At 45.6% G+C, this 13,726-nt stretch overlaps 1 protein-coding gene across 1 annotated transcript in view; it reads left to right on the top strand.

Moving 5' to 3' along the window:
- Positions 1-6,267: 6,267 nt before the first annotated feature.
- Positions 6,268-13,726, top strand: part of DBNDD2 (dysbindin domain containing 2) — a 29,806-nt gene continuing 22,347 nt past the window's right edge. Inside the window, exon 1 of the mRNA XM_081009289.1 lies at positions 6,268-6,545. Within this exon, the coding sequence (XP_080865415.1) occupies positions 6,503-6,545 (43 nt within the window). The 5' untranslated portion in view covers positions 6,268-6,502. The remainder of the gene's footprint in view (positions 6,546-13,726) is intronic.

Here is a 13,726-nt window from a genome sequence, read left to right on the forward strand (position 1 = left end):
ACTAGGGAGCCAACGCCTGGATCTTAGTCTAAATTCTGTAGTGTGACAGTGATGTTTATATGTATGCCAGCTAATATGGCAGAGAGGAGGGAGAAGGTGATCAGTGTGGAGCTAGAACACTGGCCAGCAGAAGAGTGCTATGAGCCCCTCCAAGATGCTGGCAGCTGAAGCCTTGACTGTGAACCCCAGTGGGGCAGCCAGGCGATTTTAGACTTTATGGTTTACATAAAGTCCCTCTTTCGATGGGAATGTGTGTATAAAATGTGGTTATGCAGTCAGGTTGCATTTTGGGAGGGAGCCCTGCTCATTCTACGCCCCTCTGCTCCAGAGCTTTGTTAGTTACTCATTCTTAAGCTGGTGGTGACACAGGTACTGGACAATAGGTACTGTGTATGAAAAGCATGCCAAATTCTTTCATTCTCAGATAGCACTAAGATGAATAGGGAATGTTTTTATTTAAGGTGGGTTTTTTAAATATAGAAACTGTAATCTGAATGGACAATGACAATAAAAATGGATGTTGGTTTCTCAGTTGTTATTAGTTTAATTTTCCAATAACTGATGCAGATTCAGGGGAGAAGGAGAGATTCCTTCCAAGGACATGGTGGGGGATCTGAGCACCCCACTTTATGTTCCCTCCCTTGCTCCCCAATTCTCTCAGGCAGTATAGCTTTGCTTTGAGGGCACAGAAGGCTGTAGAGGAACATCAGCAGGGGTTTCTTGGCAACTGTAAATGCTCATCCTTCCACCCGCTTTGCCAGTGAAAAGCCATAAATCCACACAGAAAACAGAAGTGGACATAATGGTCATGGAGCAGGGAGGCAGTGGGCAGCTTCATTACTCAGCAAAGAGTCCTGTATTGGGAAACTGCCACATAAGCCCCGGATCTGCTCCTTCTGAACTTCCGTATTAATTTGCAGTGTTCATTCCCACTGCCTTGCAAGTTTCATCTTGCTAATGTGCTTCATCTGAGCCCAAGCAGTTTCTACCATTCCAAGGCTGCTGCTGGTATACTTTTATGGTTTCCATTATTACACTGCACATTTCCTTCAAAGGGTGGCATATGTTCTTTTCTCTCCTCCCCCCTCCCTATTTTATCATCAAAACTCCCCTGGTAGTTTACGCTAAGAAACAGCAACAGTTTACAGTGACTGGCCCAAGGCTTTATAGTCAACAAGGAGTTTGTCAGCCCGAGTCTGACATTCTAACCCAGGCTTCTTCAACCTTGGCCCTCCAGAGGTTTTTGGCCTACAACTCCCATGATCCCTAGCTAGCAGGCCCAGTGGTCAGGGATGATGGGAATTGTAGTCTCAAAACATCTGGAGGGCCGAGGTTGAGGAAGCCTGTTCTAACCACTACAATGCAGCGGCTCTTAATAGCTTTGATCATTACAGTACTAAACAGCCTAGTATTGGGATTTCCAAAGGAAAACCTTCCTTCATATCAGCCTGCTTGTTCATTCAGATCATCAGCTGAGGCTCTGTTTGGACTGCCCCATCCTTTGGGGATTGGGTGGGCTGTAAGTGGTTATCAGGGGCAGGGCTTTCTCAGTGGGGGTACCCTGACCATAGAACATTCCCCTTCCAGACATGCTCACTTGATTGCTGCAATTGTACGCTGCATATTTAATTTTGAGCTATTTGATTGATGGTAGTAATGCTGGTGCTGAAGGTGTGACTTTTTACTTGTGGGTTTTTATTTGGTTTTTAGATGCAATATACTGTAATTTATTTGTTCTTCTGTTGTCTTGGAGGTCACAAACAGAATGGAGGGGCATACATTTCTTAAACAAATGAATAAATGAAACTGTTCGAATCTTCTCCTGCCCCTTCCTAAAAAGTAATCTCATCAAAGAGGAGTAGAAACATTTTCACTGAGTTTCATATAGCTCTGGGCTTGATTGCACTAAATTGCTGTGCTGTGTTTTATTTTATTTTGAAGATTAATTCCCTGCCTTACAATCAAATTGTCTGCATGGTGGCTTACAACAGTCTGCAATAATACAACAAACAAACAAATAAAACCCAGACATCTACCCATAAACCTCTGGCTGAGGGATGGAGTTCAGACTGCCAGAGTGTTCTTCCCTTTGATTCTGTGGTTTCCCCAGAACAAATCAGTTTTAAATCCCATCTGATCCATCGTTCACTAAGCAGTGCTAGGAAAGTTGCTCTTTCTCAGTCTCTCATATGCAATGTGGACATTATGATTCTGGCCTATGTTGAAGGGTTATTGTGGTGGTACTTATATGTGCAAAAGCTGCCCCAGGCCATTGGACCCTTGAAAAAAAATATAGTTCTCTTTTTCTCTCATAGAAAAGACTGCGCATGAGTTTAAAACATAACACATTGCTTTACTTGATATATGAAAACATATCTACATGTATTCATATATGTATATGAGGCTGGCAAACTTATGAGACTTTACAGGCTTATTCTGAGGCACATGGCAGCATAAAACAAACTTGCAATTTGAAGTAGTACAGTCCATTCTACCACTTCATTTTATTTATTTATTTTGGGATGTGGAAAGGAAGCTTTGGGTTTCCTGCTTACAAGCCACTAATCAGCATGTGGTAAAGAAGGTTTCTCCTTTGCAGCAAAGGCTGCTATATGTAGGAAAAAGTATGTAGGCAGTATTGCTGCAAATTGCCCTGGAGATCTGAAAACACAAGAAATGCATTCTGATACAAGTTTATAAGGTTCTGTATTACATAAGTGTGTTATTTTAAGAAGATCGTTGCACACCATCCCAATCTCTGAGTGGTGCGAAATTCCAGGCATTTACCCAGGGATCGTGTTTCCTTTGGAATGAGGTACAGAAGAGACTGTGGTGTCTTTATGAGACATAGTTTATTTAGACATCTATTTATTTACCCGAGCCTACGATGAAGGGGTTTATGACATTAACACCCCAAGACGGTCTTGCTTCTGCCATAGCCCTAGCCTTGGATTCAAGCAGAAATCAGGCATGGCTCTGTCTCCCAGTTGTCCAGCCTGCAGCCTTGCTTCTTTCTAGCTTCTAGCTCACCTAACTCAACTCTCCACCCTTGCCCTTGCTTTTGTCTTTCTAACTACCAGGCAGTTGAGGAAAGGGGGGGGTGTCCACCCATTTGTACTCTGGCCCAGAGCCACTTCTTTGTTACCTTAATGACCCGTACTTGGGCCATTACCTCACCAGGAAGCTAGGCTGGCGATTCCAGGAATCGAATCCTTGCTTAGATTTTAACACTTGCTGGATCCAGGAATTAGAAGTGTCTTGGCATACAGCCTACCACCTCCCCCAATTTTGTGTTATTTTACACATTAAAGCAGCCATTTTGTGTTATGCCACAAGCTCATGGCAGCCATTTTGTGACCTGTTGGCATCCATGTCAATTTCTAAATTTGCCCGCTGGCCTGTAAAGGCTTGCAACCCCTGATCTAGAGATTATCGGTAGTGGCTATTGTTATAACCCACACCAACACCCAGTGCTGCTGGGAGAATGGCAGTGCCTGCCTTCATCTTACCATTTCTGGAAAAACAAGAATGGAAAGAGGTTAACTTGACTGTGATCAGCTGGGAATGCAAAGCAGCAAGTCTCTAGGATGCAGGCATGGCTAGGACACAGTGCACCTGCCTGAAAGTCCTGCACTGCCTGTCCAACAAAGCAGGAGCAAATCATAGTGGGAAGTGGATTCCTTACATCCAAATTTTTAGATTTCCTTACAAACCTAAAAAAAATGTAGTTAGCCAGATTTTTTTTTTTTTTTTTGGCAACAGGCGAAGCCTCCAGAGGGGTGCCATTGAGGCTCCCAGTCTCTCTGTGTGCATACACAAATCCTCATGGGGGGGGGGGAGTGCCAAATAGGGTCTTTAACCCAGGTGAAATAAAGCCTAGTTTTGCCCCTGCAAAGAAGGTAGGGGTTCCCCTACCTCCATATTAGGCTGCTGAAATGTATAAAGCTTAACAGAAAACCAGGAATAGATTTAGGTGTAAAAAGATTGTTCTGGTATTAAAACAAATGCCTGGGCTCTGTATATATGTGTGTGTGTGTGTGTGTGTGTGTGTGTGTGCGCGTGCATGTGCATACTCAGAGAAAACCTTAAATTTAACTGCATACCGCCCCCTGCCCCCCATTTTTAATTGAGGGACCTTGCTTGTGGTCTATTGAAAAACTAACACAATTTCAAGGAACCGTGAATTGTGTATACCCCTGTACAATACCATGCTGGTTCTCCATAACTTTGAGGGGATGGAGTTCAGGATTGGGCCGCAAGGCACAGATCCCAAACAGGGATAAGTACATAAGAAGAGCTCTGCCATGTCAATGACCCACCGAGCCTAGAATCCTGTTTCCCTCAGTGGCCAATCAAATGCCTCTTGGTAGCCTACCAGTGGCTCACAGAGGCAGTAGCCCTCTCAGGCTGTTGTCCCCCACCCCAGCAACTGGCATTCAGCGGCTTAATGCGCTCAAAAAAGGGAGCCCATATAATAGTCATAATCACTAATACCAATTGAAAGGCTTACAGTCCATTAATGTGTCTGATCTGCTTTGAAAGTGATCAAAGCTGGTGGCCATAAGCACATCTTGTGGTGCAGAATCCTGTAAATTAGGCATGGTGGGAAGAACTTCTTCAAACCAGTCAATAATACGACTGAGGTGGTTTGTAACAAATGTAGCTCAGGAATAGGATTTCCAGAACAGGTAGGAAAGACACAAAATAGATGATTACCGTATTTTTCGCTCTATAAGACGCACCAGACCATAAGACGCACCTAGTTTTTGGAGGAGGAAAACAAGAAAAAAAATATTCTGAATCTCAGAAGCCAGAACAACAAGAGGGATCACTGTGCAGCAAAAGCAGTGATCCCTCTTGCTGTTCTGGCTTCTGGGATAGCTGCACAGCCTGCATTCGCTCCATAAGACGCACACACATTTCCCCTTACTTTTTAGGAGGGAAAAAGTGAGTCTTATAGAGCAAAAAATACGGTATGTAAAAATGGACTCCCAAGGCTATTAGCTGCTTAGAACCATCACGTATCTATCATCACATGCCCCATGTGTTTTAAGAAGCACTAAGCATTCTTTACCGATATCATCCTCACGCAAGCGGACAGACCTTGATTTTCCACTTACATTGTGGCGCCTGCCCTACATGCTCGAATTCCCTCTGCAATGGGGTGTGAAGGTAGAAAGTGAATACCTCCCCTCTCCCCCGCGGTCACCCAATAAATGTGAGACAGCCTAAATCATAACTCATGTGCGCTGCTAGGTCATTGAAAGACTGAAAAACAGCCCCGTGATGCAAATTTGCATAGCGTGCATATCCCAATTTATATGTACAGGTGCAAATTTAGGCTGACTTTCAGAGGGAAAGCTGTCTTGTTAAGCAAAAGGTTTGTGTGTGTGTGTGTGTCTTAAAATGTAATTTGAACAAGGGGCATAGCAAGGTATTGTGGCAGAGATGGGGAACAAGTCATTTTCTCATCAGCCCCAGCCAGTATGGCCAACTATCAGGGATATTGGGAGTTGTAGACCAGCAAAATCTTGAGGGCCACAAGTTCCCTGTCCATAAACTGTGGTATACCTAGGAATAGTGTGAAGCAATGCTATTCACTCATAGGCGCAGGGTGAAGGCTCACATTGGAAGATGCATTACACTGAATCAGACCGCTGGGCCATCTAGCTTAGTACTGTCTACACTGGCTGGCAGCAGCTCTCCAGGATTCCAGTCGTGGATCTTTCTCAGTTCCTCCTTTAGATGCAGGAGATGGAACCTGAAGCCTTCTGCATGCAAAGCAAATACAGTACTCTACCCCTGAGCGACCGCCCTTGCAAAGAACATCACGCTGGCAGAACCACAACTTTGGTTTGCCGGGGTATTGTCGTCAGGCACTGACAGTTAATAGACACCTCCACTAAGATCCCAGATCCCAATTCTCTAATGGCTGCTGCTTCTCCCCCATCGGCTCCTGCCTCCAGCTCGCCTCGTTTGCGTGAATCGTGGTTTTCCCTTTCGCTGCTGCCTTTCTGCTGCCGCGGAGCCGAGCCTTTTCAAGTCGCAGGGAGTGGGTGCTCTGATGTCTTTGCTTAGGGGATTTCTGCGGCAGACTCAGCCGCCAGCAGTGAAACCAAAACACCCACCTCCTCCTCCTCCCTGCCTCTTCCCCCTCGCTTCTGATCTTGCCAATGGTACAGGCAGCGTAGGGAGGTGGGGGAAAGCCCCTTTGAGAGCTGCGCCTCCCCCCCCCCTCGCTGATAAACCACTTGGTACGCTCTGCCTGAAGTCCCAGCCAGCCCTTCCCAAGCCAGAGCTGGAAGGGAGACAGGCAGGCAGGCAGCGTGAGTTCCTCTGGCGGCCAGAGCAGCCCCTGAGCTGGACCACTCCTTGGGAAGATGAGAAGACTGCTGGGAGCTGCGGAAGGACCTCGCCTCTGACCTGCTGCGAGGGGCGGTTCAAGGGGATCCCCGGGACAGAGGCTGATTCACTGCTTGGGCTGTCATCCTCTCTGAAGGCGATGTCAGGACCTGAAGCTCACAGCCACGGCAGGAGGCTGCCCTGTAAGTCTGGGATTTGCTGAATTAGGGGGGCAGGAGCTGGTGGGTGCATGGGGAGAAAGGTGGGACGGGGCGGGGGTGGGAGGGAAGGCGAAGCAGCGCCCCTCTTGCCTTCCCATCCCAAACTTTTATCAGGCGTTTCTGTGAAATGGGCTGAAGCCTTTCCGCTTCCGTTGTCTGAGCTGAGAGGCAAGGCACAGGCTCTTGTCAGGCGCAGCACGGGAGGCGTAGGGCATCATTCTACCCGTCTCTGCGAATTGTTCCAGGCTATAGACATGCAGGGTTGAACAGCAGCAGCCCATGGCTCAGTGGCCAGTTAGAAGCGCTTCTCTCCAGGTACACTGAAAGCAAAACAAGGGGTTTGAACCCCGAGAGGAGTAGCTCGCTGGACAAACCCATACCCCCCACGGCTTTGCTGTTGGAAACGCCGGCTCATCAGCTTGGAGATAGATGTCAATTCTGTAGGGCTGCTCTGGGCACAGCTCAGAGGATTGACACCTCTTTGTAATGATCAACAGCTGGGAGCCATCCTAGCCATTGTCTTGTAATTGTAGTCACCCATTAGTATTGTATATCATGCAAACAGCAGCCCACGGCATTCCTTTCACAAGTTGAGCTGACAAGCCTGCCTGCGGTTGTTGTCTCTCTCATTTCACACACACATACACAATCTTGTGGCTTTCACCTTATGAGCAGACCACTTGTCAGCCTTGGCCTTCTGTCCCTTCCTCGTTAGCATTCTGAAAATACACCTTGGCAGAGCCTCCCCTGCAAACCTTAAAGGAGCCTTGGTGTGTGCTTGCGCTGTATTTATGGATAAAATGGATGCGTTTGGTCATTTCTTGGCAATCATTCTCTCTCTCTCTCTCTCTCTCTCTCTCTCATGTTCCCACTAGATGAACAGGTTTTGTTCCAGGAAGGGAGAAATTGTAGCTCTGATAGGCAGGGGGAGCATAGGTTTACATTTGGGTCTGCAAGCCACGAAGTGTAGCTCCCTCTCACCACTAGGGCTTACTGTTACCACCGTGGGGAACGGGACATGGAACTAGATGGGTTCTTGATCTGATCCAGCAGGGTCTTCTTATTTGTCCTCTTCACGTCATTTGGTTTTGTTTTAAATATTCTTACTCATCCTTGGGGGGGGGGGGCGGTTAGGAAGCCAAAACTGTAAGCTCCTAAGCATGCTGATTTGCAAGGTTCCTGTGGTGGTGGAGGGGGGCTTGCTTCCAAGTGAATGCTTGCATTATAACCAAATCACGCACCCCCAATAGCCCTCTCAAAAACAGCACCTAAGGAGGCCAAAGGTAAGGGCTTAGGGCATGCACCCTGCTGTAATATGACTGAGCATTCCTCTAGAGGTCATAATCCCTCTGGGCCCCACATGCCCATCAGCATTTTTCTTTAGTGAACACGAGAGCTCCGCTGGATCTGAGCAGGGGCATACCTAGTCCAATTTCTGCTGCCCACAGTGGGATTTTCCAATGGGAAATCCACAGGCAGGCCATGAGAGCAACAGTGGCATTGCACTGTTGTTTGTCAGCACTGGCATTCTGCATTCATGTTCCCTCTGATTTCCAGCCTATATCCATCATGACACAATGACTGTTATCCTCCATGCGTGTTAAGCTGTAAAGGACGTGCCACAGCCACCCCCAACATGGTGCTTTATGTGTCTCGGACTACAGCTCCCATCAGCCCCAGGCGGCCCAGGCTGGAGGTGATGGGACGTGCTATCCAAAGCATCCAGAGGGCACCACATTGGGGAAAGCTGCTCCAGCAGCTGTTGTCAGGGTACCGATTCCATTGCTTATTACAATAACAAGATGTTTGCCACCCCCGTGAAAAGATGCCAGGTGGGCTGCATCCTTCCTCATTTGCCCCGCTTGACACTTTCCCTTGTGAACTACGTCACCCGCCATCCCTGCAGCCCACTCGCCAGTTCTGACACAGTCGCATGACTCCCACACACACCTCGCGTTGCGCGCTGCCAGCTTCCTTTGCCACGCAGTGCCCATCTTCACGTCATTTCATGCACAGGCAAGCTCAGCACTCTGCCGCCTCCCCGTGTATCCCTGCACATAGAGTACATTCTGCTGCTCCATCAGATTTTTTAAAAAATAGGAGAAGAGACTGTAGATTAAATGCAATGACGTATTTAACATCGCACTGAGTGACGGTGCTGCTGGAATTATTCTTTGGTGTGCGCTTGTGTATATGCACAGCCATCGTTTGTCAGCAGGGCTGATGTTTTTCTGAGATGGGTTATCGGGCATCTCTTCCGGTCCAGGCTGAAGGCCTATTCCTTGAAGGATAGGCTACAAAGAGCCATAACATTGACGCTGAGGGATCTACTGCTTATGTCGTTCCTGGAAAACTGTAGCTGAGCAAGAGAGGTTGCGGACTTCCTAAACAGTCTTCTGCTTCATGGGGATGAGGAGAAGGGGAACTTGGGAACAGCATAGAGATAAGAGTATTTGAAGATGAGTTGGCCTGAAACCAGAGGCCCACCCAGAATCCATCAAAGGCTCTTGTACAAACGCTCCACCCAGCCTTCCTCTGGGATATGATACTGCAGCAAAAGCATAAAATAATCCAAACCACTGTGGGAATAATTGTAGGAGGGAGGAGGGAGGGAAGGCAATTGAGGCAGCGGCTTTTGGCACAGATAGACAGAGGGCTGAGAGGAAGAGAATGGGGGCGAGGAGGTGGCAACCCATGACTTTTCTCAGTCACAAATTCATAATAAAAAACTAGACCAACCAATCCCCAAATCCCTCGAGTCTCAAAGCTAAAAATATCCCCACAGATCCCTCTCCAGCAGAGAATACATCATAAGACCCTGCTATTTACAGGGCCAGGAGTTGCTTTATATAGAACGACGAGTAGGATAAAACCATGAGAGCATTAGAGGGGATGATGGGAGGACAAGAGGCTCTCCAGGCACCAAGGACAACAAACTGTGACAGCTTCTGCATAATTCCTTATCCAGACTGAATGAAGTCATCATCACCACCATCATTTCCACCTAAGTTCAACCTAATTGCTGTTTACCTTCCCTGAGCAGTTTGTAAAGGATACTTTGGGGCTTGGCTACTGAGCAAAAGAAGGTTTCAAATGAGTTCCCCTGTGGGAGAGATTTCCTGAATCTTGCGGTTCTCTTGAAAGGTCTCACACAGGCCACAGGAACAGCCTTAATGCAGATTAAACCAGTAGCCCAAATAAAGTATTTAGGGAAAGAATTGTGTCTGAACTAAAACTTGGATGGAAGCCACACCCTTTGGTGAGAAAAACCTTTACGTTTAATCCCAAGCACAAGTGGTTATGTGCAATGAGGGCAAGGCATTCTGCATATGCTCAGAGGAACTGCCCTCTCCAGCTGCTCTACAAATGCAGAACCAAACAGACCCCAGTGATGCATAAACTCATGAACCGTTGGTGGAAATAACTATTGCAGTTGAGCAGGTTGAATAAACCTGGCTGGAGCAATCTAGGATGCTCCTCTAGATGACACATGATCTCTGAACTACATAGTTTCTGGAATATATTGTAGTATATTTTTGTGGAATATTCATGGCTGTGTGTGTTCTGTAATCATAATTTATGAGTGTCAAATCTGGTATGGAATGTAGAATTTACCAAATTCAAAGCATCCCAGTTTCCCTTTTATTTTTAAAACAAGCTTCTAGCTCTTTAGGTTTCAAATATAAACTTGAAAGTGCTTGTGCAATGCCTTGGGGGATCTCAGAAGCCTGAAGTGGATGTGAGTAAGATGCTGGTACAGCTCTTTGCAATTGTCTTTTGACCAGCAAAAGAAGAATAAATCATGCAAAATAAATGTGCACAATTTATATATTACATGCGCTTCTTGGTCCAGCTGCTGATGAAACCAGTTGTTTGGCAGAACTACACAGAATATCCCTTTCATGTTCCTGGAAGACAGAGATTTATTTATTTTTTAAAAGACATCTTTATTGAAAGTTAGAAAACACGGTACCATGCACTAAACATGGTAAGTAAAAGAGAGTAAAAGAAGAAGAGAAACAGCAAAGCAAGTGGGGGTGGGGAAAGAAAACCAAAACTGTATACTTTACAAAGTTTTTATTGTAATTCACCAGATCTTAACCTTCTACAGTATTTGTAAGGATGGATTCCAAATATCATTGAATTTGTCCGTGGCAAGTCTGTGATAATATGCAAGTTGTTAATATGTTGTGAGTTTGTTTAACTCTTCAATACAAATGTAGAAGGGAGCTGGATTTTTATTTTTCCAATTCATCAATATGAGTCTTTTTGCTGTGGTGAGAGTCCACTCATGTTGTCCTTTTGCGAGGTTCCATGTGCTGGATATATAATTCAAAAGGATATTTTACACTGTAAACGTAAGATTATTCTGTACAGTTCTGTTGATAGTTTCAGTTACCTTCTGCCAAAAATATTTCAATATAGGACAGTGAAAAAAAACATACGTTTTAGAGAAGACAGAGATCTTAAACTCTGAGCATTAGTGTAGTGGAAGCGCTAAGCATGTAAGTTGAAAAACCCAGATTTCACTTCAGCCATGAACTCGGTGGGTTCTTTAAGCAAGTCACCACTGTTGATCTTCACTTTCCATCTGCAATATGAGAATAACAGTGCTAATCTATTTGCATAGTTGTTGCAAATATTAATTTATGCAAGGTCCTTTAAATACCTAAAATGCAGCAATGCATGGTTACTAGATCCACCATTGCTGTCTCATGAGGTGCAACCTGGCAAGGATATTTCTGATGCTGTTAATTTACATTGGTCCCAGTGGCTTCCTCCCTGCAAAGAAAATATCAGCTGCGGATGATAATTTTTTATCAGAACTGCAGCAAGGGATAGAAGGGTTACATTTCTACCATGCCTTCTGTCACCCCTATAATTACCAGCTCTCAGCTAATGCTATTTGCATTTTCAAAATCCTGCTTGGTAAATTGACATCTTTGGAATGCATGTCCGCTGTCAGAAGGAGGGAATATTTTTCAAAGGTGTGTTGTAAATGTGTTAAAACCAGGTCATATGTGAGCATACAGCTCTCCAGGGGCCTGGGGGAAGAAGGAAGTAGGAAGAAAAGTTGTTCAGGTAGTCCTTATTTGCAAAATGAGACAGGTAGGGCTCAAACATAATTTAGAAGCTGTTGCCTTTAATCTGCAAATATTTACCCTTCTCAGTCCTAGATATGCAAAGGCTGGCTGGTAGGCATTTTGTACATGCTCAGATGCTGTGGGCAGAAACATTCCGGCAAATTGTATGGCAGCTATGAGTGCTGTTTTTGAACCAGAGCCCGGGGTTTGAACCCTGGTTCAGATTTAACCCTGCATGAAGGGAAAAGGTCCCCTACACTAGTTCCTTTTGGTTTTTGAGCCTTCATTTCTGAACATTTTCCATTTGTCTTCCATGCTTGAACCATGAGATCTAGAAACTTGATGAGAGCCTGAGGAAGCAAAATTATGCACCATGTGCGTTGACTGTGAACTTTTATGAGCATCATAAAAAAACGAAGAGCAAAGGGTTGCGATGGCAACCATAATGGAGTCTGGGAAAACAGTCTCTTTCTCACACATGCAAGCATTTTGTTTTACATTGTGGCCGGGTGGGCAGCCCATGAACCATGGGTTAGAAATCCAAATGTGGTTTGCATTTCCCATCCCAACTCCAGAATCTGTGGCCTTTGTTGGACCCAAAGAGTTACACCATTGTTCTTCCAATCTTGCAAATGTGGTTGTGGCTGTTCCTTAGGCCCCAGGTCTATTCCGAGTTATTTACCCTTTTAAGCAGTTGGGAGCTTTTCGTGGACATTAAAGAGCCTGGAAATAAAGAAAAGCCTCCCCCCCATCTTCTGTTGGATTTATGCCTACATTAACAATCCTCCCCCTCCATCCCATTCTTTCATTTGTGTTGCCTGATGCATAGAGGGTGTTTTGTATTCAGGATCCAGCAGGACAAGGGATAATGACAAATGCCACCACTCCCAGCAGAAATGCAACCAGACAATCCTGCCAGTTCTCTTGGCCAAAATAGGGCATCTCCAGGACTCTTGGGTCCACCCCATCCTCTGTTCCCAATACTTCCATGTAGACTTTATCCACTGTCTGGCAGCATCTCCTGCAGCCATTGCTTTCTGAGATGACATAGAGAAGGTTTCGCTGTAAGTTTTGTGCTTTTCATTATTTAGCCACGATAACCATCTAGTGCCTCCTTCTTCAGAAGGAGTCGGCCACTAAATACCAGGTATTGGGGAAAACAGCATTGGAGGGCTGTTGATTTCATGCCTGATGCCTGTAGGCTTTCAGTTGACGTCTGCTTGGCCTCTGTAGGAAACAGGATTCTGGACTAAATCTGAACGTTTCATCTGATCCAGCAGGGCACTTAGAACCATAGAGTTGGAAGGTACCTCAAGGCTCACCTAGTCCGACCCCCAGCAATGCAGGAATCCCAGCTAAAGCATCCAAGACAAATGACCATCCAACCTCTGCTTAAAAATCTCCAATGAAGGAGAGCCCACAGCCTACTAAGGGAGACCGTTCCACAGTTGAATAGCTCTTACTGTCAGAAAGTTCTTCCTGAGGTTTAGTCGGAATCTCTTTTCTTGTAACTTGAAGCCATTAGTTTGAGTCCTATCCTCCAGAGCAGGAGAAAAGAAGCTTTCTCCATCTTCCATGTGACAGCCCTTTAGATATTGCAAGGTGGCTATGATATCTCCTCTCAGTCTCCTCTTTTCCAGGCTAAACATACCCATCTCATAAGGCTTGGTTTCCAGACTCTTGATCATCCTGGTCGCCCTCCTCTGCACACGTTCCAGATTGTCTATATCCTTATTAAATTGTGGTGCTCAGAACTGGGCTTGCTGTACTCTTATCTGCATGTAGCACTTTTAAAAGCACAGAGCACTTTCTCAGACCAAGTAGAATTGCTGTGTCTCTTTTCCGGTATTTAAAGTGCCTTACATTATCCAAGTTATTCTGACAGCCTGTAGCAGCTCATGGCTTGACTGAGATTTGAACCAGAGTGACTCCTAATTCATGTTCTTAACCCCTTGTGGTACGCCAGCTTCCTTATCTTGCACATCCTCATGTCATTTCTGGTAGGTCACTCTTATTTCCACTTTACAGGTGGGAAGCCATGAGATAAGCAACTTGCACAACATGCCCAAGCAAATCCAT

The sequence above is a fragment of the Podarcis pityusensis genome (genome assembly GCF_964106645.2).
Source record: "Podarcis pityusensis genome assembly, chromosome: 6".
NCBI classification, from domain to species: domain Eukaryota; kingdom Metazoa; phylum Chordata; class Lepidosauria; order Squamata; family Lacertidae; genus Podarcis; species Podarcis pityusensis.